Here is a 22,952-nt window from a genome sequence, read left to right as displayed (position 1 = left end):
TTGGCTCATTTCCCCACACTTCAGGAGGGGGTCTGCCTCCCCAGATGTTGACTGCTCACAGGTGGAGGCCAATTGGGATCCCTTCCTTGAGAGGCTCTGGGTAGGAATGGTCTGCCTGCTGAGCACTCCTCGCATTCTCTGGCTTCTTCATGAAAGGCCACTGGGGAAATCAAGGTTGCTGCTCCCAGCCAAGAAAGGAAAGAGATTCTGCCAACAGGAGCAGCCTTTAAAGCCCATGCTCTCAAATTTCCAGCATTTTTACACCTTTGATTTACAGTTTCTCTGCTTCCAGGCCTTCCTTCTTTCCCTAGGGACCTGCGGCCAAAGATTTGTCTGGTTGCAAAGGATGCTGTCTTCCAGCAAGTCAGATTTGTTCCATCTAGAATTTCAGAACCCTAGAGTTGTCAGGATTCGCACCCAAAGCCTCCTTGGCAGCTCAGTGTTGTCTGCTGGCAGCAATGAATCTCCAGGGTTTCAGGCAGGGCTCTGTCCCAGCCTTAACTGCAGATGCCATCAGGGGCACAGCCTGGGAGCTTCTGCATGCAAAGCAGATACTCTGCTACAGAGCTGTGGCACTCCCCGCCCAAAATGAAGCCCCCAGTCCTCATGGTCTGAATAAAGGGGTGATTTGATTGGGAATCCAAGAAATTGCCATACATGGAGTCAGGTCATTGGTCCATTCACCCCAGCATTGTCTAAACCAGTGGTTCTCAACCTGTGGGTCCCCAGATGTTGTTGGACTACAACTCCCATCATCCCTGACTGGCAGAAGCCTTCCAGGCTTTCAGGCAGGGCTTACCCCCGGGGTCTGGCCCCACCACCAAGCCAGGGCCCTTCCTGATGGACCTGAGCCTTTTCCCATCTTTCCCCACCACCCTGCTTATCTGGTCTTCACTCTCCCACCTTGCTGGGTTTCTCAACCACCTCTGAAGAGCCACTCTGAGCAGGGAGGCAAATACTTCCAGTTGATCTCCACTGCAGTCCAGAGGCTCCCTATTACATGTCAATAATAAATAATAATAATAATAATAATAATAATAATAATAATAATAATAATAATAATAATAATAATACTTTATTATTTATACCCCACCCATCTGGCTGGGCTTCCCCAGCCACTCTGGGTAGCTTCCAACAAAATATTAAAATACCGTAATGCATCAAACATCAAAAGCTTCCCTAAACAGGGCTGGCTTCAGATGTCTTGTAAAAGTCTGGCAGTTGTTTTTCTCTTTGACATCTGGTGGGAGGGCGTTCCACAGGGCGGGTGCCACTACCGAGAAGGCCCTCTGCCTGGTTCCCTGTAACTTGGCTTCTCGCAGTGAGGGAACCACCAAAGGCCCTCGGAGCTGGATCTCAGTGTCCGGGTAGAACGATGGGGGTGGAGATGCTCCTTCAGGTATACTGGGCCGAGGCCGTTTAGGGCTCTAAAGGTCAGCACCAACACTTTGAATTGTGCTCGGAAACGTACTGGGAGCCAATGTAGTATTGTAGAGTTGGAAGGGAACCTCAGGGTCATCTAGTCCAACCCCCTGCAATGCAGGAATCTCAACTAAAGCATCCATTGCAGATGACCGTCCAACCTCAGCTTAAAAACCTCCAAGGAAGGGGATTCCACCACCTCTCTAAGGTGACTGTTCCATTGTCAAACAGCTGTTACCAGATACGGCTCCTGCCGTAGGCAAAGGGTGAACCTGTCAGCTCACACAGAGAACACAGTAAGAATCGGCTGGATCAAGCCCATCTAGCTCAGCCTCCTGTTCCCCCAGCGGCTACCCAGATGCCCACAAGAGCAACTCTCCCCTCCTGTGGCTTTCAGCAACTGGGATTCAGAAGCATCCCTGGCTCCATTTGTGGAGGCAGAGTAAAGCGATCCTTGTTGGAGCCACCGATCGTCCTCTCCTCCAGGGAATGGTCTAATAAAACTTCTAAAGTCACCCAGGTTGGTGGCCATCGCTGCTTCCTGTGGGAGGGAGTTCCGCAGTTTAAACCATGGGTATTAAAACTAGGGTGAGCAGAGGGTGGTTCTCTCATTTGGGGAGGCAGGACACCGTGGCCAGGAGGTTGAACCTTCTCAGAGGGACAAAGGTAGCTGTTCTGAACTCCTTCCCCTGCCATCCTCCTCCAGGGCACAACCAGGTACTCACCCCCAAACCCTTTTCAAGGCATCGCTAGCAAGGATCAGAGCCATGGTGCTCGAAAATGGTCAGTACCCAGGCACCATTTAAGACTGCTAGTAGGTTGGGACGTACTGCCGGCCAGTTAACAAGAGCACAAACATCCCCTCTCCCCAAATGAATGCAGAGTGAAGGAATTAAGCAGGACATGGCCAGATGCTGCTGCTGCCTGCTGCTAGACATTTCCTGAGCTCTCGAAGCCACACCTGTGATGCTGTGAAGGCATTTCATAGGATTGCAGAGTGGGCAGAGAGCCATCCAGTCCAACCGTCTGCAATGAAGGGATCCAGCTCAAGAATCCGCGATGGATAGCCGGCCAACCTCTGCTTAGAAACTTCCATTGAAGGGGTGCCCACTGCCTTCCCGGGGAGTCCTCTCCACTGGGGAACAGCTCTTCCCTCCAGAAAGTTCTTCCCAGTGTAGTCAGAATCTCCCTCCCTGTCATGTGAGTCCATCAGTTTGGGTCCTGCCCTCCAGAGCAGCAGAAAGCCTGTTTGACTTGCATGTTTGGGATTGATGGGAGTTGTAGTACAAAAATAGATGGGAAGCAGCCGCTTGGTAGCTTCCAACAACCTGGTGCCATACAGATGTTGCCAGACAACATCTCCCATCTGCCCCAGCTGGTATGTTTGGGACTACAGCTTTGCTGGCTGCACTCTACAACCTGGCTTTTGACACTTGAGATGCATACTTTTTTTTAAGGTCTTGCCTTATTTCTGAGATTGCAAGTTGTTTTGAACTGTTAATACCCTGGGATCTCTGGGTGAAAGGAGGGTAATAAATTGTAATAATGACCACAGCCTCTTTGAGAACCCTGTATTCAGCATTGCATATACCACTGATCCTGGCCTGACTGCACTGGCTGCCCATTAGTTTCTGGGCCCCGATTCAAAACGCTGGTTTTGACCTATAAAGCCTTAAACGGCTCAGGACCACTCCCATCGTTCAGCCCAGACACTGAGGTCCAGCTCCCGAGGGCCTTCTGGCGGTTCCCTCATTGTGAGAAGTGAGGTAACAGGGAACCAGGCAGAGGGCCTCCTCGGTGGTGGCGCCCGCCCTGTGGAACGCCCTCCCTTCAGATGTGAAGGAAATAAGCAGCTATCTTCTCTTTAAAAGTCATCTGAAGGCAGCCCTGTTTAAGGAAGTTTTTAATATTTAATGCTGTGTTGTTTTCAACACTCAATTGGAAGCCGCCCAGAGTGGCTGAAGAAACTCAGCCGGATGGGCGGGGTATAAATAAAAAATTATTTTTAATATTATACCTCAAGGACTACCTCTCCGCATATCAACCGACCTGCTGTGATTGTCACCAGGGGCCCTCCTCCACAAGAAGTCTGGAGAGTGGCAACACAAGAACAGGGCCTTTAAGTAGAGGGTTTTAAATGTATTTCCACACACACACCCGTTTTAGTGTACCGTTGTGGGTTTTTTGTTTGTTTTTAAGTTGCTTTGGGTTGCCCTGGGAAAGATAGTGGTCAACAAATTTAATAATCACCAAAGCAAGCTGGCTCCATCTTCCACAACAGTCATATAGATACTTGGAAGATTGCATCGCATCTCAAGTCTTATTTTGACCTGAAGCACTGGGCAAGACAGAATGGGCTCTACCACCCCCACAATCTTTCTCTGGGACACAGCCCCTTCTCCACAGGAAAGACCCTCACAAATCAACCCCCGGTCACAAGACGGTGGTCATTGCAACAAGCTCCCAGAGAAGTAGATTCCAGATCCCTGGGAGGACGTTTAAAGCATGGGGTCATGCAGAGACCTCCGGACTCCAACTCCCATCATCCCTTGCTGGCTGGGGCCGATTGGACTCCAGCAACACCAGGGCTCCTGACCTTTAGCGGTGATCCTTGTATTGCAGAGGGGGCTCCCTTCCAACCTGACGATTCTATGAAAGAGTACCCTGAAACCTCTCCAAATTCAAAGCAGCGTGTTTAGACTGCAGGAGTTAAGACGGGGTGGCGTCCTCAGAGATGCCTGCCCTGTTTCTGAAAGGATGCGAGTGCCCTTTCCTGCCTCAAATGAGGCAACAGGGATCCTGCAGGAACAACGGAACTGCTCCAGGCTCACACCCAAAACGCAGGGATGGAGCAGAATCGGGCAGCTTCAAGGCAGACCAAGTGGGCAGGGATGCCAGAGCAGCCCCGTCCAAAGAGACGAATGGGGAGCAGCTGGCAGAGGTGGGACAGCGGGCTTTTTAGTCATTGCTTGGGAAAGTTCCTTTTAAGAAACAAAATGGAAAGCAGCAATTCTAGGGATGCTGGGCAGGGTGGGGGGGAATTGTGGCAACATCCAGTGCTGTGCAAATCACAGCGAGAAAACCGGGGTGGGGTGGGGGAGGTCAGCCAGAATATGAGAGTGAAAAGGAGAGCAAACAGCTTCTGGCAGAGATGGTGCTTAGAGGCCAAGACTCCTCCTGGCTTCCCAGGAGCAGCCAGACAGCCACCCCAAAGAGCAAGGATTTCATTGTGGAGAGGACAAGCCACAAAGCGACAAAGGGACTCCACCTGGTGGGGGCTCCAGAGCACAAGGCAAGAGGAGTGTGCCCCCACCCCGCTGCACAGAACAGCTCCAGAGACCCGGCCCAAGGTTCATGGGGACGGGAAAGGGTTGGGGAGGAAGGAGAGAGATGGCAGACATGGCCTGGCCCTGATCCCCCACTCAGGAATTGAGGCAGAGCCTTTGTCCACCCCTGCAGGGCTGGCACAGTTGTGGGGCCTTTGTGAGCTGTCCCCAGCCCCCACCCACAGGAGACTGGGCAGAAAAGGAAGGCACTTAAATCCCTGCATCTCCAGAGTCTCCCCCCCCACAAGCCAGTTCCTCCTACCCCACAGATTCCCTCCCGCCCCTCACACACAACCTCCCCACTGCCCCCGCTTTGGCCCTGGGTTTTGTGCAAGGGAGTCCAGTCAGACTCAGTCTCTGCCCTCTTTGGCTGGCAAGCAAGGAGAGAGAAAACCTCCACAAAGGTTCAGTAGAAACACTATTTATTCCTCGGTGCTGTTGGGAGTGAGCGGAGGGGGGGCAGTGGGGTGGGTAAAGGGGGGGGGAGCACTACTTGGCATTCAGGCTGCCGCAAAACTCTCACTCTCCCGGTACTTCGCAGCTCCCAAACAAAAGCCGCGGTCGCCCCAGGTTCAACTCTGCAGTCTCCTTTTTTTTTGAAAAGTAACACAACTGAATAAATATTGTCCCGGAGAGGGTGTGCCAAGGAAAAGCCAGCTGATGGGCGAGGGAGGCTGGATTCTCTTCCAGCCACAGAGCGCCCCCCCCCTCGCCCTGGCATGCCAGGGGGGTGGGCAAAAGCAAAGCCCTTTTCATACATACAAATACAGGCAACGAGCGAAGAAGGAGGGAGAGAAAGACAGACAGACACAGAGAGAGAGAGAGACTGAGAGAGCAAACCCTGACCCAGTCACTGGCAGAGCCCCTCTCCTGGAACCCCTTGCCCTCCCCAATCCCAAAGGTTTTATTCCTCCACGCAGCCGGATCTGGCCAGCACTCCAGGGGCGGTTTCAGAAAAAGAGAACATCGCTGGCGGGAGGACCGGCTGACGCCGGCTGCGAGAGCAAAGCGCAGAAGAGCAGCGGGAGGGCCGGGTCAGGACTGGCGCCCCGCCCAGCAGAAAGGCTGCCTCCGCTGCCAGTATATACACAAGGGCCTCTCCTCTCCAACCCACAAGGAGGGCGCTGCCCAGCGTCCCTGGCACATGCCTCGAGTGTCCAGGGCAAAGGAAACAAAGACCCCGAGAGAGGTGGCCAGCCGGCAGGAGGGAGGGAGGGATGGGGTCTCCGGCGGCAGCGAGGGGAGCAGGACTACCGGTCCATCTCATCTAGCAGCGGGGTGGCGTCTCCGGCGACCGACATGGGCGTGCTCTCGATCATGGGGCTGGGTGAGGGGCGGGGGGTCAGCCGCTGCTTCTGCTTCCTCCGCTCGGCCTCCTTCTCCTGCAGCCACTGCTCCGCCATCTTGCCCCAGTCGATGGCCGTGTGGCTGCTGGACCTGGGCAGGGGGGGGAGAAAGGAAGAAGGTCAAGGACAACAGGCCAATCCAGTGCTAGAAAAGGAGAGAGGAAAGCTGGAGGCTAAAGGGCACCTTAAACCAAAGTTACGGGAGCAACAACAGAATGTCTAGGCGCACTTTTTTAAACAACAAGAATGCAAAGCTGAAAATGAATGAACGGCAGCTAAACTGTTATGCTCATTTTTCACACGGCCTAGTCCTTCCAATGCCCATCCCTTAAGAGGGCTTCTTCTCCTGTCTTCAGAGACTGGCTGGAAGTGGGGAGGCAGAAAAATGTCCTCCTTTCCTTCCAGGCTGCAGTTTTAACCTGAAATCTTAGGTGCAGTACTGCTCCTCTGAGCTCAGAAACTACTCGCACGAATTCCCAGTCGCAAAATGCGCCTAGAACAGTGGGCGTTTCGGACGCTGGGCTGATCCAGAGAGCGCTGTGTTTCTGGAGCTCTTGGTGCAGGACTGCGGCTTAGAGAGATACACCAGAGCTATGTCAAAGGTTCAGGCAGAGGGTCCCTCCTCAGCCCTACCTGGAGATGCTGCAGCAGGTGAGCGCTGCCTTGGAGGAGTCTGTGAGAGAGACTGAAATGCACACAAAACATAGGGGGGGGGGAGTCTCTTCTAAAGAGCTGCCTGCCATTGTTTTTAATTTTTGGTTTTGAAAAATGCTTGTTTTAATCCAGCCTTCCCTCTCCAGGTGTTCCACAAATCTCCCCAAAGATCAAGAATATTTTTAACCCAACTGATCAATTGACTGAACTGTGCTGCCCTTTCCTCCTTGTCTCACCCCACCCCAATTTTCTCCCTCCATGGTTTCTTCCTCTCCCCCTTCCCTCTCCAACCTCCCCACTTCTCCATCATGAACCAGTGTGGCATAGTGGTTTTAGAGCACTGGACTAGGACCATGAAGCTCACTGGGTCTTTGCCTAGCCTACCTCACAGGGCTGCCGTGAGGATTAAATGAGAACCATGTACATCGCCTTGAGCTCCTTGGAGGAAAAGGTGGGATAGAAATGCAACGTCATTAAAGTAAATAATAAAACAAGGAGCCTTTTTGCAGCACTCACTTGGGTTGCTGCCTCTGCGCTGAGCTGGAGGACGGCTGGGACTGGGGCTGAGACTGGGTGGACTGGGGCGTGGTGCTGGCCTGGAGCTGGTGGTACTGGGGGGTGGTGATGGGCTGGCTGGGGGTCGTGTAGGAGTAGCTGGGGGTCAGAAGTGGGGTGGCCACCGGCTGCTGGGCAGGAGTCGTGAAGACCTGGAGCAAGAGAGAGAGAGACAAAGAGATTAAAGTACAGATTAGCCAATGACGGAAAAGGGCTGAGTGGGAGCCCTCAAAAAGGAGCTCGTGGAGCCACCGTCATGGGCGCAGGCGGCCAGCTGTCAGGAGCAGGTGAACAATCAATCACACGGCGTCAGTGATGCTAACTCTTTATTCAAGGAAGCAAAGTTGACTCAGGAGGCCAGGCCTAGTGAGCACAGCAACTGGTTCCAGTAGGTCTTGCCCCTATGAGGCAGTTGTGGGGACTGAGGAAGAGGTCCCTGCTTTCCCACATCTGCCTAAACCTCCCTCCCCCACCAGGTCCCTGACAAGTAATCTGAGACTATGCCAATGCACCTGCCTCTGCTTCTCCCTCTTCATGCCGCTTCTGGTTCGGGGAGGCCATGGGGGAGAGGGAGGCCACTGGCGGCTTCTTCTGTCTCTGAGTCTGGACTGCTCTCTGTCAAATATTCTTTCTGCCCACTGTTACCCCTTCCGTTTCAACCTCCTCTTCCCAGTCTGTTCCCTCTCCTCCCTCTGAGCCTTTTTCTGTTGAGGGCTCCCCACACCGTTCCTCTGCGTCCAGCCAGTCCGTGTGCCATCAGGAGACGGGAGGTCAAAGGAGACTGCCTTCTGCCGAGTCAGCAGCTCCGCAAGGCTTCAAGTTGGGGGGCATGCCCAGCCCCTCATCATCGTTATAACCCACCCTTTACTGGCAGGTCCCAGTGTGCATTTCAGCCATTCAAAATTCAGAATGAAAAGCAGTTAACGCTGAGTAAAAATAGATTGAGCCAGGGACCTTCTGCACGCGAAGCAGGTGCTCTGCTCCTGAGCTGCTGCTGCTCTTTTCCTAAAAATGTAACAAGATCCTGGTCCTCATGGTTCTGCCTTAAAGGCCGATTTAAGAGGAGGCTGCCTTATACCAAATCAGACTGTTGCCTCCATCTAGCTCAGCCCTGTCTACACAGACTGGCAGCATCTCTCCAGGGGAGTTTCAGGCAGGAGGTCTTTTCCCCAGCCCCACTTGGAGGAGCCACTGGGGTCTGAACTAGGGACTTTCTGCCTGCAAAGCAGATGCCCTCTGCCCGAGACGCAGCCCCCTCTCCTGACTGCGCTCCGCAGGGCACCGCCAAGTGTTTGTGAGGTGCCAGGATTAAGAGCGGAGGAAGGTGCCCTTAATTCCAGGTCAGTGGGAGGACCAGAGGCCCTTCCACTCACAGCCCCTGCCTGCCGGGCGATTAGCAAGCTCAGCCGGCCAAGCGCTGCCGGCCTGCCTGTCGGCTCAGCAAATTCTTCCTCCGCTAAGCCTTTTCTCGCTGGCAGCTTAGCTGCGTCCTCCACGTCCTCTCCCCCTTGCCAGCGTCCAGCCTGCCTCCCCCATACTACCCCCCCAGCACATTCCTTTAGAGTGGGGGCTACTCACTTGCCCGCGGCCGATTTCCCTTTCATCTACTCTGTTTAGTGGAAGAAAACGCAACGTGAAGAAAAACGGTGGAATCGCATGCAGGCGACGCTGCGATACCCACACTTTGAGAAAAGAAGATGCCCAGCTAGGAAGCAAGTCAGACCTTGGGTCCATCTAGCTCAGTGCTGCCTACACTGACTGGCAGGGGTTGTCTCCCAACCCAGACGGGATCTGGGACCTTCCACACGCAAGGCAGATGCTGTACTGCTGAGCCACTGTCCTTCCCAAAGGAAGGCAGATGTGTGAACAATCAAGAGCAGGCCGGGGAGGCGGGTTGGACTACTGACCATTGGGGACCCTTCCAACTCTATGATTCTTACCTTAACCGGAGCCTGAGCGCTGGCTGGGACGTGCTGCCCCGAAAACCAGAAGAACGAGTCTAGAGCAGCCCCACCCGGTGCCCCCCAGTCCCCGCCCTCTGCCCCACCCGGCCCCTCTCTTCCTGCGTTCACCTACGTGGTAAGCGCTGCTCCCGCCGCCACTGCCTCCGTAGCCGTACTGGCTGGAGGCCCACTGCGCAGGGGTGGCGTTGGGGTTCTGCCCCTGGCCCGTCACGGCCGCGATGGCGCTGAACATCTGCGAGGTCATGTTCTGTGGCAGGGCATTCACCGCTCGGGTCAGGTCTGCGGGGCAGAAGCGAGGTGGAGCCCGTGAGCAAAGACGCCAAGAGCAGGCGGGAAAAGCAGGGGAGGCAGCGGTAGAGGGGACTCACCTGCCAGGTTGATGTTTGCGGGAGTCGCGTTGATGGAAGCCGGAGTCCTGGTCCTGCTGCTGCTGCTGGGGGTGACTCCTGGGGGTGGGAAGAGAGGTGAATTGCGGGGGCTGGGGATCTGACCAAGTCGCTACACAAGTGGACTGTGGTCTGCTTGCCAATGGGGCATCTACCCCCCCTCCGCATGCAACAGAATGAGGGCAGCTGCTCCAACAGTCAAGAGGGCTGGGAAGTAAAGCTCTCTCCGTCGGCTCTCCAGCCCCATCAGGCCTCCTCTACCCATAACCACCACCTGGGGGTGGCCGTCCCACCAGGCTGCCTCAGAGGGAGACAGGAAGCAGAAGGCTGGAGTCCCAGTTCCATCAATCCCCTCTTGTCCTCAAAGCTGACAGCACCCCACGCTCACAAGGTCCCAGTGTGTGCTCACAACCGAGGAGAGAGGAAGAAGGCTAGCTAGCTCTAGGGCACGGAGGGGGAACCTGACGCTCTCCAGAGGTTGCTGGACTCCAATTCCCATCTGCCACTGCAGCGAGCATGGCCAATGGGAAGGAGTCAAACAATATCATAACGGGGGGCCGGGCACTGGCTCCCCACCCCTGCCCTCGGGCGACGTTGGAGGGGCCATCGAGCCTGTCTCCTGCCCCGCAGTGGGGCATGCTATTTTGTCAGAAGCGGCCTTTCTGGTTCACGGCTACCACCTTTCCCCCATCCCCATGATACACATGAAGCCTCTCGCTGACCCCGATTTTGTCCCCCAATTGGGGCTGGGATTACCTGGCACAGGATCCTGATAGTGATCCTTGAACCATCGGAAAAGCCCGTTGATCGTGGGAAAGATGTGGCTGCGGTACCGGAAGCCTTCAGGCGTAACCGTCACATACTCAATCCTACGGGGAGAGAAGTGGCCCCCACCCTGGTGACATTGAGTTGAACACCCCCGCTCAGAGTCATCCCAAGGTGGGAAGTGATGAGGCCCAGGCCAGGGAGACTGGGCCATCCACCACCCAAGAGGACACCCCCCCCCCCAGTTTCCTGGGACTACTTAAGACACGTCTGTCCTGAGGAAGGGCAAAAGCAAGAGAGGCCAGGCCAGGGAGTTCCTGCCACCAGCTCCTGAAGCTGGCCTGAAAATATCTTGCAGCATTTGCTTATTCTCATAATTTAAAATGGTAAAGAACCTCAGGTGCCTTGCAAGAAAGCGTTCTCTAAATGCAGTGAGCCAATCGACACATCTCTGTGTGGAGAAGGTCACTCAGAGTCAGACTGAGCAACAGCCCTTCTCCAAACATGGCAGCTCTGTTGAAAGAGCCCAGACCTTGCGGGGAGTTGGCACTAGATGTTGCTGGGCTCCAACTCCTATCCTCCTCCTTTGTTGCTGGAGTCCAGACACATCCGGAAGGTCCCCTTCTCCCTGGGCATCAACCCCAAGCCCTCCTGCAGGTGTTTTGAGAACTGGATGGACTTCGGAATTTGCATTTCTGCACCTGAGCTTCTGAAGCTCCTTCTGAAGACACCTCTCCTTGCCTCTGACCATTCCCACCCCTTCAGCATCAGGAATAATGCCTGTCAGCAGGCTTGGGTCTCAGTCTAGCTTTGCGCGCAGAAGGACCACAGCACCTCCTGAGAAGGTATCAGGAAAGCTGCTCTTTCTTGGGGAGCCGCTGTCCATTATGGGGCTAGATGGAGAAATGGCCCAGCCTAAAGCAGCTTCCAAGCCAAAGGGGGTTTGTTGGGGGTGGGCAGGAGGGGGAAAGTGATCCCCCAAGAGGACCTTATCTTCACCTCCCCTGTTCCTGCAAGGACTAGTCCCGGGGGCGGCGGGGAACTCACCTGGGCTTGCCCCGTGGCTGGTAGCCCAGCAGGAATTTGCCCGGAAGTTCTTTGCAGGCGCAGATGAAGTAGGGGATGAAGGTGGGCTTCTCCTTCTTGGTCTTGATCAGGAGCTCCTCCAGTTTCTGGCACACGGACAGAGCAGTAACAGAATGGGCTATCAACGCTGCTTCTGAAGGGGGTGGGGATCCAGAGCAGGGGCTTCTCCCCTCCTTGAATGGCCGCCCGGGGGAAGTCAAGGGGCTTTTGGATATGCTGCGAAGCCCAGTCAGCATGACTCACCTGGTGGGCACTGGTTAGGCTCTTTTCCCAGGGAAGTTCCTCTCCCCCAGCGGCAGTGCCAACTCACAGGGGCAGGGAGCACCCATGGCTCACTTCTTCCTTGACAAGAGAAGCCCCCAAGCTCAGCTCTGCCCAATGTGTGTGCACTCACCTTCCTGTCTCCCCCGTTGCAATCCTGGTAGTATTTGTGGCTGAGCAGGTCTCTGGCGAAGGACGCCATTGGCTGCACATAGCGGGCAACAATCTCGTCCAGGTCCTCAAACTCCTTGGGGCGGAAAAGGCAGAGAGGGTTACAGGCGGAGGGGTCAAGGTGGGTTTCCCCACAAGCCCACCAGGCTTTCTGCCTCCGGACTCACTTCTGTGTTGATCCAGAGGGTAGCCCCCAGGCTGAAGGCGTTCTCCTTCCCCTCCTCGCGGACGTCTACATGCTGGTAGATGTTGTCGCTGACTTTCCAGGTGACCGTCAGGTGGTTCTCTCCTTTGCTGCTGGGGCGGATGATGACATCTCCCTGGTCCATGGTCTCCATCATCTTCTCAGCCTGCTTGAAGTTGATGTTGTGGAAGGAGGGGTGGGCTATCACACGCTTGATGTACGCTGTGGAGAGGGGGAAGAGAGGCAGACAGGCAGCAGCGCACTGAGCTTTCTTGCTTGGAAGAAAGGTGAATTCGAGGGAACACAGCACGAGTTATGCATGGTGAGAGCAGGAAGAGGAAAGCTTTCTCCTTTTCTCATAACACTTGACCTTGTGGACACCCAGCAAAGTGGGGTATTGGGAGACACGAGACAGCTCAAAGAAAGTCCTTCCAAGCAGCGCAAAGTTAAACTGTGGAATTCCCTGCCACAGGAGGCAGGGATGGCCACCAAACTAGATGGTTTTAAAAGAGGACTGGAGAAATTCATGGAGGAGGAGGAGGAGGAGGAGAGGGCTATCGATGGCTACTGGCCATAATGGCTAGGCTCTGCCTCCACAGTTGCTTCTGGAAGCCACAAGAGGGGAGAACGCTCTGGTGCTTGCGGGATTCCCATAAGGGGCATCTGCTTGGCCACTGGAAGAACAGGATTATGGACCAGATGAGCCACTGGGCTGATCCAACAGGCTCTTTCTATTGGTCACTTCCCCAGTGACTGGGACCACAGCCCACCCCCTTGGCTGCCCCCAAGACCGCCGGCTGAGCGCCAGGGACTCACTGGTGCGTTGCTGCCTCTTCTTGTACTCCTCCTCCTGCTTGTGGTCACTGGCCTCGGCATCAAAGTCGTAGTAGGTGTCTTTGGGAAGCTTCCACTCGTTGCTCTTGTCCATCAAGTCCGACGTCCGGCAGGTCAGGTCGGCGCTGAACTTCTCAATGTCGATCTTCATGATCCTGCAGTGGACGGTCATCCCCACCTGGGCAAGACAGAGGCAGACAGTCAGCGGGAGGAGAAAGAGGTGCGCAGAGGAGGGCAAGCGAGAGGAGCAAGGAAGCCAAGTCTGATGAGGAACGGTTGATGGAACTGGGTACGTTTAGCCTGGGAAAGAGGAAACTGAGAGGAGATAGGAGAGCCATCTTCAACTATCTCAAGGGCTCTCAGGGAAGAGGGAACAAGATGGTTTTCTCCTGTTGGCCCAGAAAAGGAAGCAAGAAGAAATACCGATGAAAGAAAAATGGCAGACGAAGTTAATGGCCTATGAAGAATTGGACAAGATGACAGGAAGGATTCGAAACCTGCGGGACCAGATATTCACAGAAGACTGGAAGAAATATACAAACTATTTGAAGAGCAACTGTAATCAATAAATTACGCTAGTGGGACTACAAGAAGTTCTGTAAGGAGGAATATGTGAAATATTGTAAAGAAGATAAAGAAGAAAGACATTAGTTATGATACTTATATGTAACAATGAAAGAAAGAAATGCAAATTAAGTGGAAAAGACTGGAAATTTTTCAGATGTGATTAGCGGAAGTAAAAAAAAGCCTGTATAAGATATAAAAGTATGTTTTATAATTGTTGAAAATGCTACATTAAAATAAAATTAATAAAATATATATATAAAAGATTGTTTTCTCCTGCTCTGGAGGGTAAGACTCGAACCCATGGCTCCATGTTACAAGAAAGGAGATTTCGACTCAACATCAGGAAGAACTTTCTGGCAGTCAGAGCTGTTCAGTGGTGGAAGGGGCTCCCGTGGAAGTTCACGGGTGGTTTTTAGACAGAGGTTGGGTGGCCACCTGTCCGGGATTCTATAGCTGTGATACTTAAATTGCAGGGGGTTGGAGGCAGGGAAATGGCCTACCTTGACCCTCTCCTCTGGCCGCTTGACCACCTTGTCGCTGAGGAACTTGGTCGGGATGAAGCCCGTGACGCCGTTGTCCAGCCGTGTCTTCACCCCGATGGCCTGGCCGGGGCAAGAGCCGCTGTCAAAGTGGTTCCAGACCTGGAACGGAGCAGAGGAAGCAAAGTCACGACAAAAGGAGGGCGGAGGGTGGAGCTCTGCCTAACCAGGACCCAGGCAAACACACACACACACACACACACAAGTGGCTGCTTGGCTGGCCATGTGCGCCCTCAGCCGGGATCTCTCCAAAGGCCTGGCCAGGTGAGGCGCCCCTGCCTAGCAAGCCTCGCAGCAGCTGCCAGGGAACGAGACTTGCTGATGGCGCAGATCTATTCATTTGTTGCATTTATATTCCAACTTTTATTCCAAGGAGCTCAAAGTGGTCTATACGGTTCTCCACCTCCTCATTTTATCCTTGCAACAACCCTGCGATGCAGATTATGCTGAGACACAGTGATGGCTACCCGGCAAGCTCCGTGGCTGAATGAAGACTTGAACCCTAGTTTTCCAGGTCCCAGTCTGACCCTCTCCAACCACTGCACCACACTAGTGTTGCTCTGTTACCTCACTGAGCTCGGGGAAGTTGTCCTGCTGGCAGAAGGGGCACTGCCACAGGCCCGTCTCATCGTTCCGGATGGCCTGGTCGTAGCTCTCCCCCTGGGGCCGCCGGTGGGCTATCCCCGTCACGTTGCAGATGATGAGTTTACCTGGGGATGGAGGTTGATTAATTGTACAAATATTTGTATACGTCTCTCTCTCTCTCTCTCTCTCTCTCTCTCTCTCTCTCTCTCTCTCTCAAAGCAGTTTACAGTGAGAATACATAAAGCCATGTAATAAAAGCCATATAAACCATATTTAGAAAGTCAAAAGCAGACCTTTGGGGAAGGAAGCACTCTTAATTGCCTGCATAGGCCTAGAGGAATAGAAATGTTTTCTAGAGATGTTTAAAAGTTGGCACAGGTGGGATAGGAAGGGTGGGGTTTATGGGTGCACAAGGTGTTTCGCAACCCCTTTTGGTTGTGATTTTCATATGCTGTTGCAGCCATTCTCTCTGTTTTATACTTGCTATAAAATGAAATCAAATCTTTATCCCCAAAACCCAAATAAATAAAGAAGGCTGGCAGCACATTGGTGGCCCCAGGGGGTGTGCTGGTGACACCCCCCCCACCAGTCTCCATCAATGCCACCACTTCTCTGGCCCTAAGCACCGGAACAGCAACTGCCCTCCTCCTCCTCGGTAGCCTTGCCCCGAGGGGAGAGGCAGACATATATAGAACATCTCCTACCTATATAGAACGTCTCGGGTGTCTCCTTCGTCAGCATGTTGAAGACCTCCTCCGAGTTGGGGGAGCGGTAGGGGCTCCTCAGGTCCTTGTAGCGGCAGCTCAGCTCGGCTCGGATGTCATACAGGGTGATGTGCTTGTCACCATAGCCCTGAGAGAGAGGGAGACAGACAGACAGAAAAAGGAGACGTGAAAACCGGAGGGTCAGGTTCTCCCTGCCCCCCATCCAAGCCCCTCAGGGCTCCTCCCGCCACCAACCTGTCTCTCCAGCTCTTCGGCAAAGGCGTCCAGGTCCAGGTCCTTCAGGCGCTCTGGGTTTTCCAGGATCTCCTCCAGAGCTCCGGCCGGGTTGGCATCCTCAGCTGACTCGTCGTACTCCAGGGCGTCAACGGCCATCTTCCGGGCCCACTCGTAGGTCTCCGGGTGGACCCTGGAGCCGTCCAAGACCTCGATGTAGGAGTCCGTGCTACAAAAAGAGAAGGAAAGGGAGGACTGAGCAGAAGGTGTGAAAAACTGGAGTGCGCTGGTCTTGCAAAGGCGACCGAGACCCCCTGGAACAGAAGGAAGTCCTGACAAATTCACGGAGGAACAGAAGGCTCCCAGTGGAGTCCAGCCACAATGGCTGTTCTGCACCTCTACTGCGGGAGGCAGGATGCCTCTGAAGACCTGTTGCTGGAAGCCCCAGGAGGGGAGAGGGCTCTCTTGTTTGGATCCCACCTGGGGGCTTCCTGCAGGCATCTGACTGCCCATGGTGAGGACACAATGCTGAGCCTCTAGCCTGATCCAGCAGCCAGGCTCTCTCTCTTTTATTTTATTTTATTTATTTAAAAAATCTATAGAACCATTTATAAAAAATAATAGTAATCAAAACATTGTGAGTTCATCCCATGGGTAGGCAAACTAAGGTCCGGGGGCCAGATCCGGTCCAATCGCCTTCTCAATCCGGCTCGCAGACGGTCTGGGAGTCAGCGTGTTTTTACAGCAGAATATGTCCTTTTATTTAAAATGCATCTCTGGGTTATTTGTGGAGCATAGGAATTTGTTGATTCCCCCCCCCTCAAACTATAGCCCAGCCCCCCCCCCAAGGTCTGAGGGACAGTGGACCGCCCCCCTGCTGAAAAAGCTTGCTGATCCTTGCTTTATCCTGTGAACCAACCTGAAGGACAGGGAGGGAAACCTCTGGCCTCCTTGAACAGTTCACCACCACCACCCGCTGCCGCCCCGCTTGCTCACCTGTCGCCCAGCGATGCTGTGTCGATCTTGATGAAGCCGGCACAGTTGATGAAGACTTTAGGCCCCATGTGGCACATGGTGACCAGCTGGGTCCGGTTCTCCAGCCGGGTGTTGTTCTGCTTCAGGATCTAAGAGGGGCACAGAGCATTCCTTTATTTCATTTCATAAAAAATCATGTGCTGTTTGATCGTAGAAAACCTTATTGTTAATAAGAAACAATTAAAACATTCCAAAAATTAAAACTAAAAACAGGCCAGCAATCTAGGCATCCGAGTAGGCTTCGTCTAAATTAAAAAATGTTTTTGGCAGGTGCTTTAAGGAACACAGCGAAAGGGCCTGCCTGGGGTAAAACGGCAGGGAGTTCCAAAGTGCAGGTGCCGCCACACGAAAAGATTTGAGTTTTTACAAATGCAGAGCAGGAATTATGTGGCACAGCTCTGCCCAGAGGGAGGCATTTCGTCCTGGCAGAAAGGAGGTGCCTTATATAAGGAGGTTGGGTGGCCTGGGCAAGGGCCTCAAAGCCATGTCCTCTTGCCTTATGCTCAGACAGGATGTCCCTCTAAGCTCCCTGTAGCCTCCTCTGACTGGCAGGGGCTCCGCAAGGTCCCAGGGCAGAGAAAGCCCTGTCCTGTCACTTCCTGCCTATCCCTTTTTCAGCTGGACTGAACCTGGGAACTTCTGCTTGCGAGGCAGGCAGCTCTCCTGCTGAGCTGGGCCTCTTCCGTAATACACGAGTGTAGGAGGCTGCCTTATACCAAGAGGCCAAAACAGATAAATCGTTACGTTGCCCTGAAAAGAAACTGTAAGGAGGGGGAAAGACAAGGCCACAGCTGACGTGGCTGAAAAGGAGCCAGTGAGCCATGTTACAGAAAAGAGAACATCAGGAGACATCAGGAGATGCAGAATGCAACAAATGGCGTAGAAGCTGAAAAGAGAACTGCAGATCAAGGACTTCTGCACAGCCGGTGGTGTAAAACAGAGTACCAGCGAAAGGGACCGTTTGTGTCAAAAGGAGCAAACTGCTGGTTGGTTAGTGGCGCTGAAACGATGCTTCACGACGGTGTTGAGCGAATGAAGCGGAATGAAGGGGTGGATGATTTTTTGTTGCTGCACCTATGCTTGTACTGCATTTGAATTCTTTGCAGTGACTTCCGCATTAGGGCTGCCGCCTTGCATGCGCAAAATAAACGCCGATTGATTTATTACTGACCTCCAGTAAGGGAAACTAGTGTTTCCCCTACAGTTCCACGTAGCTCAGTGTTGTCCACAGGGCTTCAGGCATTCAGTCGTTCCCATACGAAGCAGGTGCTCTACCACTAACCTAAAGCTACTTCCCTTCAAAAGGAAAACCCTAGTCCTCATGATTCTAAATGAAGAGATTTTTAAATGGAAACACAGGAAGCTGTCTTCTACCAAGATACGACTGTTGGGTCCATATAGCTCAGTGCCGCCTACACAGACTGCCAGCAGCTCTGTAGAATTTCAGGCAAGGATCATTCCCTGGAGACTGAACCAACCCAGAGCTGGAAGCAGGACAGGCCCCTACTACCAGGAGGCAGAGTGAGGCCACCCTGGCCTCAAGGGGGAGACTTACGCAAGTGCCGTCTTTGACTTGTTAGGGCTTTCTGCTTACCTTCAGCAGGTGAGTGCCCTTGCGGGGCCCCAGGCCACAGACGTACTGCAGGAGGGCCTGGCTGTGTGGGTGAGCGATGGCCCGGTTGACGTCCACCCCGACCTCGTTCACACGGTTGATGAACTCGCAGTGCAGGGAGTTCAGCAGCTCCTCCTTCACCACGTGCTCCTGGGGGAGAAAAAACACACCCACCTCAACGGGCTGCCATCTGCCTTATTGCAGGGCAGATTCGAGGGTAAACCATACGTGGAAGGAGTCTGCCCCTGCAGCTTGATGGAGGTAGAAACTGTCTCTCATGCCTTGTTACACTGCCATTTCTACGGGGATATATGCTCGGTATTTATCACTCCTGTTATACAAAAATCTCCAAATGGGTCTGAACTTCAGTGTCTAAAACTCACACTAAGGGTGGCCAAATTCTGTGTGACTGCCATAAAACTCAGGGAACAAGCTGTACTACCAAAATGATTAAGGTTTTAAATGATAATTTTAGGTTATATTTTAGTGATCAAGATTTAATCTATATTTTTAACTGCTGCTATAGCTGAATTGGGGACGCGGATGGCACTGTGGGTAAAACCTCAGCGCCTAGGGCTTGCCGATCGCATGGTCGGCGGTTCGAATCCCCGCGGCGGGGTGAGCTCCCATCTTTCGGTCCCAGCTCCTGCCCACCTAGCAGTTCGAAAGCACCCCTAAGTGCAAGTAGATAAATAGGTACCGCTTTATAGCGGGAAGGTAAACGGCGTTTCCGTGTGCTGTGCTGGTGCCGGCTCGCCAGAGCAGCTTCGTCACACTGGCCACGTGACCCGGAAGTGTCTCCGGACAGCGCTGGCACCCGGCATCTTAAGTGAGATGGGTGCACAACCCTAGAGTCGGACACAACTGGCCCGTACGGGCAGGGGTACCTTTACATTTTATAGCTGAATTGTCTCTGTTATACCCAATTGCAATTCAATGTATTCCTGTTGTGTTTTATGATTTTCCTGATATTGTAAGTGACCCGGAACTGGTCTGTGACCGTAATAATAAAATTCTATTCTATTTTATTATATTCTATACTCACACACCGGGGCCGTAAGGCTCAGCTCCAGGGTAGCAGACTGCAGGGCACAGGGCAGCCCTTGTCAACGGGCACCTTCATTATACACTTTTAGGCACCCGGTGAAAACGCTGCTCTTCAACCGGGCCTTTAACTGATTGACATACCCTTTTAAATGTGTTGTGGGAGGGGGAGTTATTGGTCTGTTTTTATTCTTATTTTTATTATGTTTTCTATTGTAATTTTATGCTGTGAACTGCCTTGAGATCTGCAGATGAAGGGTGGGATACAAATGTAATGTAATTCATGTATTTATTTATTTTACCTGCCTTCCCCCCTCCATGAGGTCCCGGGGGAGGTTACAAGAATTCAAGAACACAATATTAAAAAATCAGTTAAAGCAGATTACAACAAAGTGGGAGTAAGGTGGATCTTAAAATATATCAAAGGGCAAGGGGATAAAGAGGCAGGGACTCAACATGATTTATTCTGCTTCAGCTTGCAATGGAAAATGACTGCCTGCCCCCCAACCCCAGACACAAGCCCTTTTCACAGCCGGCCTCCAGGATTTCAAAGGACAACTGAAAGCCTTCACACACTCCCAGGGACTGAACCAGATTTCTGAATGAAAAAGCAGTGCCTCTCCAGACATGGATTTCTTTACAGATACAGAATTTGATGCTGAGCAAAGGACGGCAAGTGTTGCTTTCCGAAGGAGTTCTTCTCCCGGTGGCGTTACCTGCAGAGGGTGAAGCTTGAGGCAGAGGATGTCCTCGTCGGAGCTGCAGACCTGAGCGAACTCAATCAGGGGGTCCTGGATGCGGCGGGCGAGGGAGACGGCCTGGCGCAGGACAGGGGGGTAATCCCGGAATTCGGTCTGCAAGAGAATCACACCAGAAAGGGGTTCATACAGCCCTCCTCTCATAACCACACGTGAGGCAACTTCCCATGACATCCAAATACAGTGGTACCTCAGGTTACAGACGCTTCAGGTTACAGACTCCGCTAACCCAGAAATAGTTCCTCGGGTTAAGAATTTTGCTTCAGGATGAGAACAGAAATTGTGCTCCTGCGCGGCAGCAGGAGACCCCATTACCTAAAGTGGTGCTTCAGGTTAAGAACAGTTTCAGGTTAAGTACGGACCTCCGGAACAAATTACCGTATTTTTTGCTCTATAAGACTCACTTTTTCCCTCCTAAAAAGTAAGGGGAAATGTGTGTGCGTCTTATGGAGCGAATGCAGGCTGCGCAGCTATCCCAGAAGCCAGAACAGCAAGAGGGATTGCTGCTTTCACTGCGCAGTGATCCCTCTTGCTGTTCTGGCTTCTGAGATTCAGAATATTTTTTTTCTTGTTTTCCTCCTCCAAAAATTAGGTGCGTCTTGTGGTCTGGTGCGTCTTATGGAGCGAAAAATACGGTGAGTACTTAACCCGAGGTACCACTGTAATATGAACGGCAATAAGATATAGCATCACAAGAAAGGGGTGGGGGGAAATCAGCAACATCAACAACGATTAAAACAACTGAAATAAAAGCTGATATCAAGACCTGGAATAAGTTTTCCTAATAAGTGTGTAGTTTTCAAATTTGCTGTGTTGCTGAAGGCTCCTGGACTGTAACCACAAATAAAACACTTTTTAAAAGCTAGGCACTATGCAAGAAACTACTGTATATTTCCGTGTATAAGACACCCCCTATTTTGGGGGACTCAAAATTAGGAAAATGGGGGGAGATTGCCCAGAGTTGTTGAGCTTTTTTGGAGGATTGCCCATAGATTGACCAATGCTGCCAATCGCACAAGTCACATAAACCACCTGTCTGCCCCCTCCATGTATAAGACGACACCCAATTTGTAACATATTTTAAAAGTCAAAAAACCTTGCCTTATACACGGAAAACTATGGTAGCTCATTCAGAGACCCTTGGTCCGTCTAGCTCAGCAGGGCATACTCTGGCTGTCAGTGGCTCTCCAGGGCTTCAGGCAGGGGACAGCAAGTGTCCCGAGTTTGGGCAATGGGGGGAGGGTCTCCAGGCTCACCTCGGACTTCTTGCTGTTCATGTAGAGAGTGGCCAGCTCATTGTCCACCAGCTCCACCCCAATGGAGGAGAGCTGCTGCCCTTGGTCCAGCTCGTGGGCAATGCGCTTCACGTCCTCTATCAGCATCTGGGCATCCCTGGCAAAGGGAGAGGAGGAAGCAGGAAACAGATGAGAGAGAGCGAACCACAGTTGCAAACTGAGCGGCATCTCGTGGCCCCAAAGAGGGAGCTGTGTGGCAGAAGGCATCCTGTCCCTGTCTGGGCATAGTGTTTGCTCTACATAAAGGATGACACCCCCCCCCCACCTCTCTATCTGGCCCTCAGGACACACCCCGCCACTGGCCCAGTGCTGGACCTTCCCCTGAGTGTTTTTGCCTGGCTGGACCCTGATGATGCCTCTCGTTTTTCTGGATGAAGGATGCAAAGGGTTTCCTGAATGGAGAACCTAGTCTACCATGCAAAGGCAGTTTACATTTGTTGCTCCTCCCACTTTTGCCTCTGGCCCCGCCCACCCCATCATGCGGGCCCCTGGCAGGCTGCATCCAGAACATAGCTGTCAACTTTTCCCCTTTTCTTGCAAGGAATCCTATTCGGAACAAGTGAATTTCCCTTAAAAAAGGGAAATGTTGACAGCTATGATCCAGAAGGGAATGTGGCCGGCACTTGCAATTAATAAATAGAAAATATAAATATGTGGTTAAAAGGTTGAAAAAATAAAATAGATTAAGAATGTATAACTTTAATTTTAGGGTATAAGGTGTATATTATACGCAGAAGAAACAAGTATGTGATAAACCAGGAAGGGAAGTTTGGGGGGGGGGGTTGAAATGTAAATGTAATTTGAATTTTTGATTACGTTAAAATTTGTTGCAAATTTGTAATAAAAAATATTTTAAAATAAAAAACCAGAAGGGAATGTGGCCTTCAGGGTGAAAAAGGTCCCCCATCTCCCAGCACTGAGCTGCTACTTGCTCATTCCTGAGCAAACTTCTGCTGTTCTTAAAACATTCATATCCTCCTTTCCTGTTGCAGCAGAAGCACTCAAGGCAGCTTGCACCAAGTATTTAAAATAGCCAATCCGAAAACCAAAACACCAAATATAAACCAGGAGTAGATGATACACAGCAGGCCCTGTACACACCCTCACTCCAGCTGGCTGTTTTAAAGTATGATGAAAGCTGCTTGGAGTCGTGATTGTTTTGTGTTTAAAACAGAAAAGTAGGAGATAAATATTTTTTTAAAAAATGGGATGAGGGTTGAATGTGCTGAGGAGGCATCTGGCAGGCTGCTGTGAGAGCAGGATGGTGGATTAGAGGAGTCCTGAGCATGATCCAGCAGTCAGGCTCTTTTGCTGTTCAGGTGGCTCACCTGTTCTCTCCTGCAATGGTGACCACGTGGGGCTTCTTGCTGAGCAGGAATTTCTTCAGGGTCTCGATATCCTGAGCCTGAGGGCAGAGAAAGGGGTAGAGAGTGAGGGAGGCAGAAAGGACACCGGACAGAACACAGCGACTTTACACACGAAGGGTCCTAAAGCAGGTGATTTGGTGATGGGAAGAAAGCCCTCTCAGCCAGTATGGAGGCAGGGCTTGTGATGGGCTCAAATTTCTACCAGGGAGTTGGGGGCGGGAAAGAAGAAGGGGATTTGAACCCTGGTCTCTCCCAGGT

General features: G+C 52.4%; 1 protein-coding gene across 1 annotated transcript in view; it reads right to left on the bottom strand.

The window, feature by feature from the left end:
- Positions 1-5,153: 5,153 nt before the first annotated feature.
- SUPT6H (SPT6 homolog, histone chaperone and transcription elongation factor) overlaps positions 5,154-22,952 on the bottom strand; it is a 43,314-nt gene continuing 25,515 nt past the window's right edge. The window contains exons 20-37 of the mRNA XM_081172342.1: positions 22,656-22,732; positions 21,289-21,424; positions 19,991-20,128; positions 18,213-18,380; positions 16,580-16,707; positions 15,605-15,812; positions 15,350-15,497; positions 14,628-14,770; positions 14,022-14,162; positions 12,937-13,132; positions 12,104-12,342; positions 11,899-12,012; positions 11,466-11,590; positions 10,410-10,522; positions 9,636-9,713; positions 9,380-9,546; positions 7,265-7,455; positions 5,154-6,185 (exon numbers count right to left, since the gene is read on the bottom strand). Coding sequence (XP_081028468.1) covers positions 5,999-6,185; positions 7,265-7,455; positions 9,380-9,546; positions 9,636-9,713; positions 10,410-10,522; positions 11,466-11,590; positions 11,899-12,012; positions 12,104-12,342; positions 12,937-13,132; positions 14,022-14,162; positions 14,628-14,770; positions 15,350-15,497; positions 15,605-15,812; positions 16,580-16,707; positions 18,213-18,380; positions 19,991-20,128; positions 21,289-21,424; positions 22,656-22,732 — 2,697 coding nt within the window. The 3' untranslated portion in view covers positions 5,154-5,998. The remainder of the gene's footprint in view (positions 6,186-7,264; positions 7,456-9,379; positions 9,547-9,635; positions 9,714-10,409; positions 10,523-11,465; positions 11,591-11,898; positions 12,013-12,103; positions 12,343-12,936; positions 13,133-14,021; positions 14,163-14,627; positions 14,771-15,349; positions 15,498-15,604; positions 15,813-16,579; positions 16,708-18,212; positions 18,381-19,990; positions 20,129-21,288; positions 21,425-22,655; positions 22,733-22,952) is intronic.

The sequence above is a fragment of the Podarcis bocagei genome, assembly GCF_964188305.1.
Source record: "Podarcis bocagei genome assembly, chromosome: 15".
NCBI lineage: Eukaryota > Metazoa > Chordata > Lepidosauria > Squamata > Lacertidae > Podarcis > Podarcis bocagei.
The sequence above is the reverse complement of the archived record's forward strand: the minus strand, read 5'-3'. Positions and strand labels throughout refer to the sequence as shown.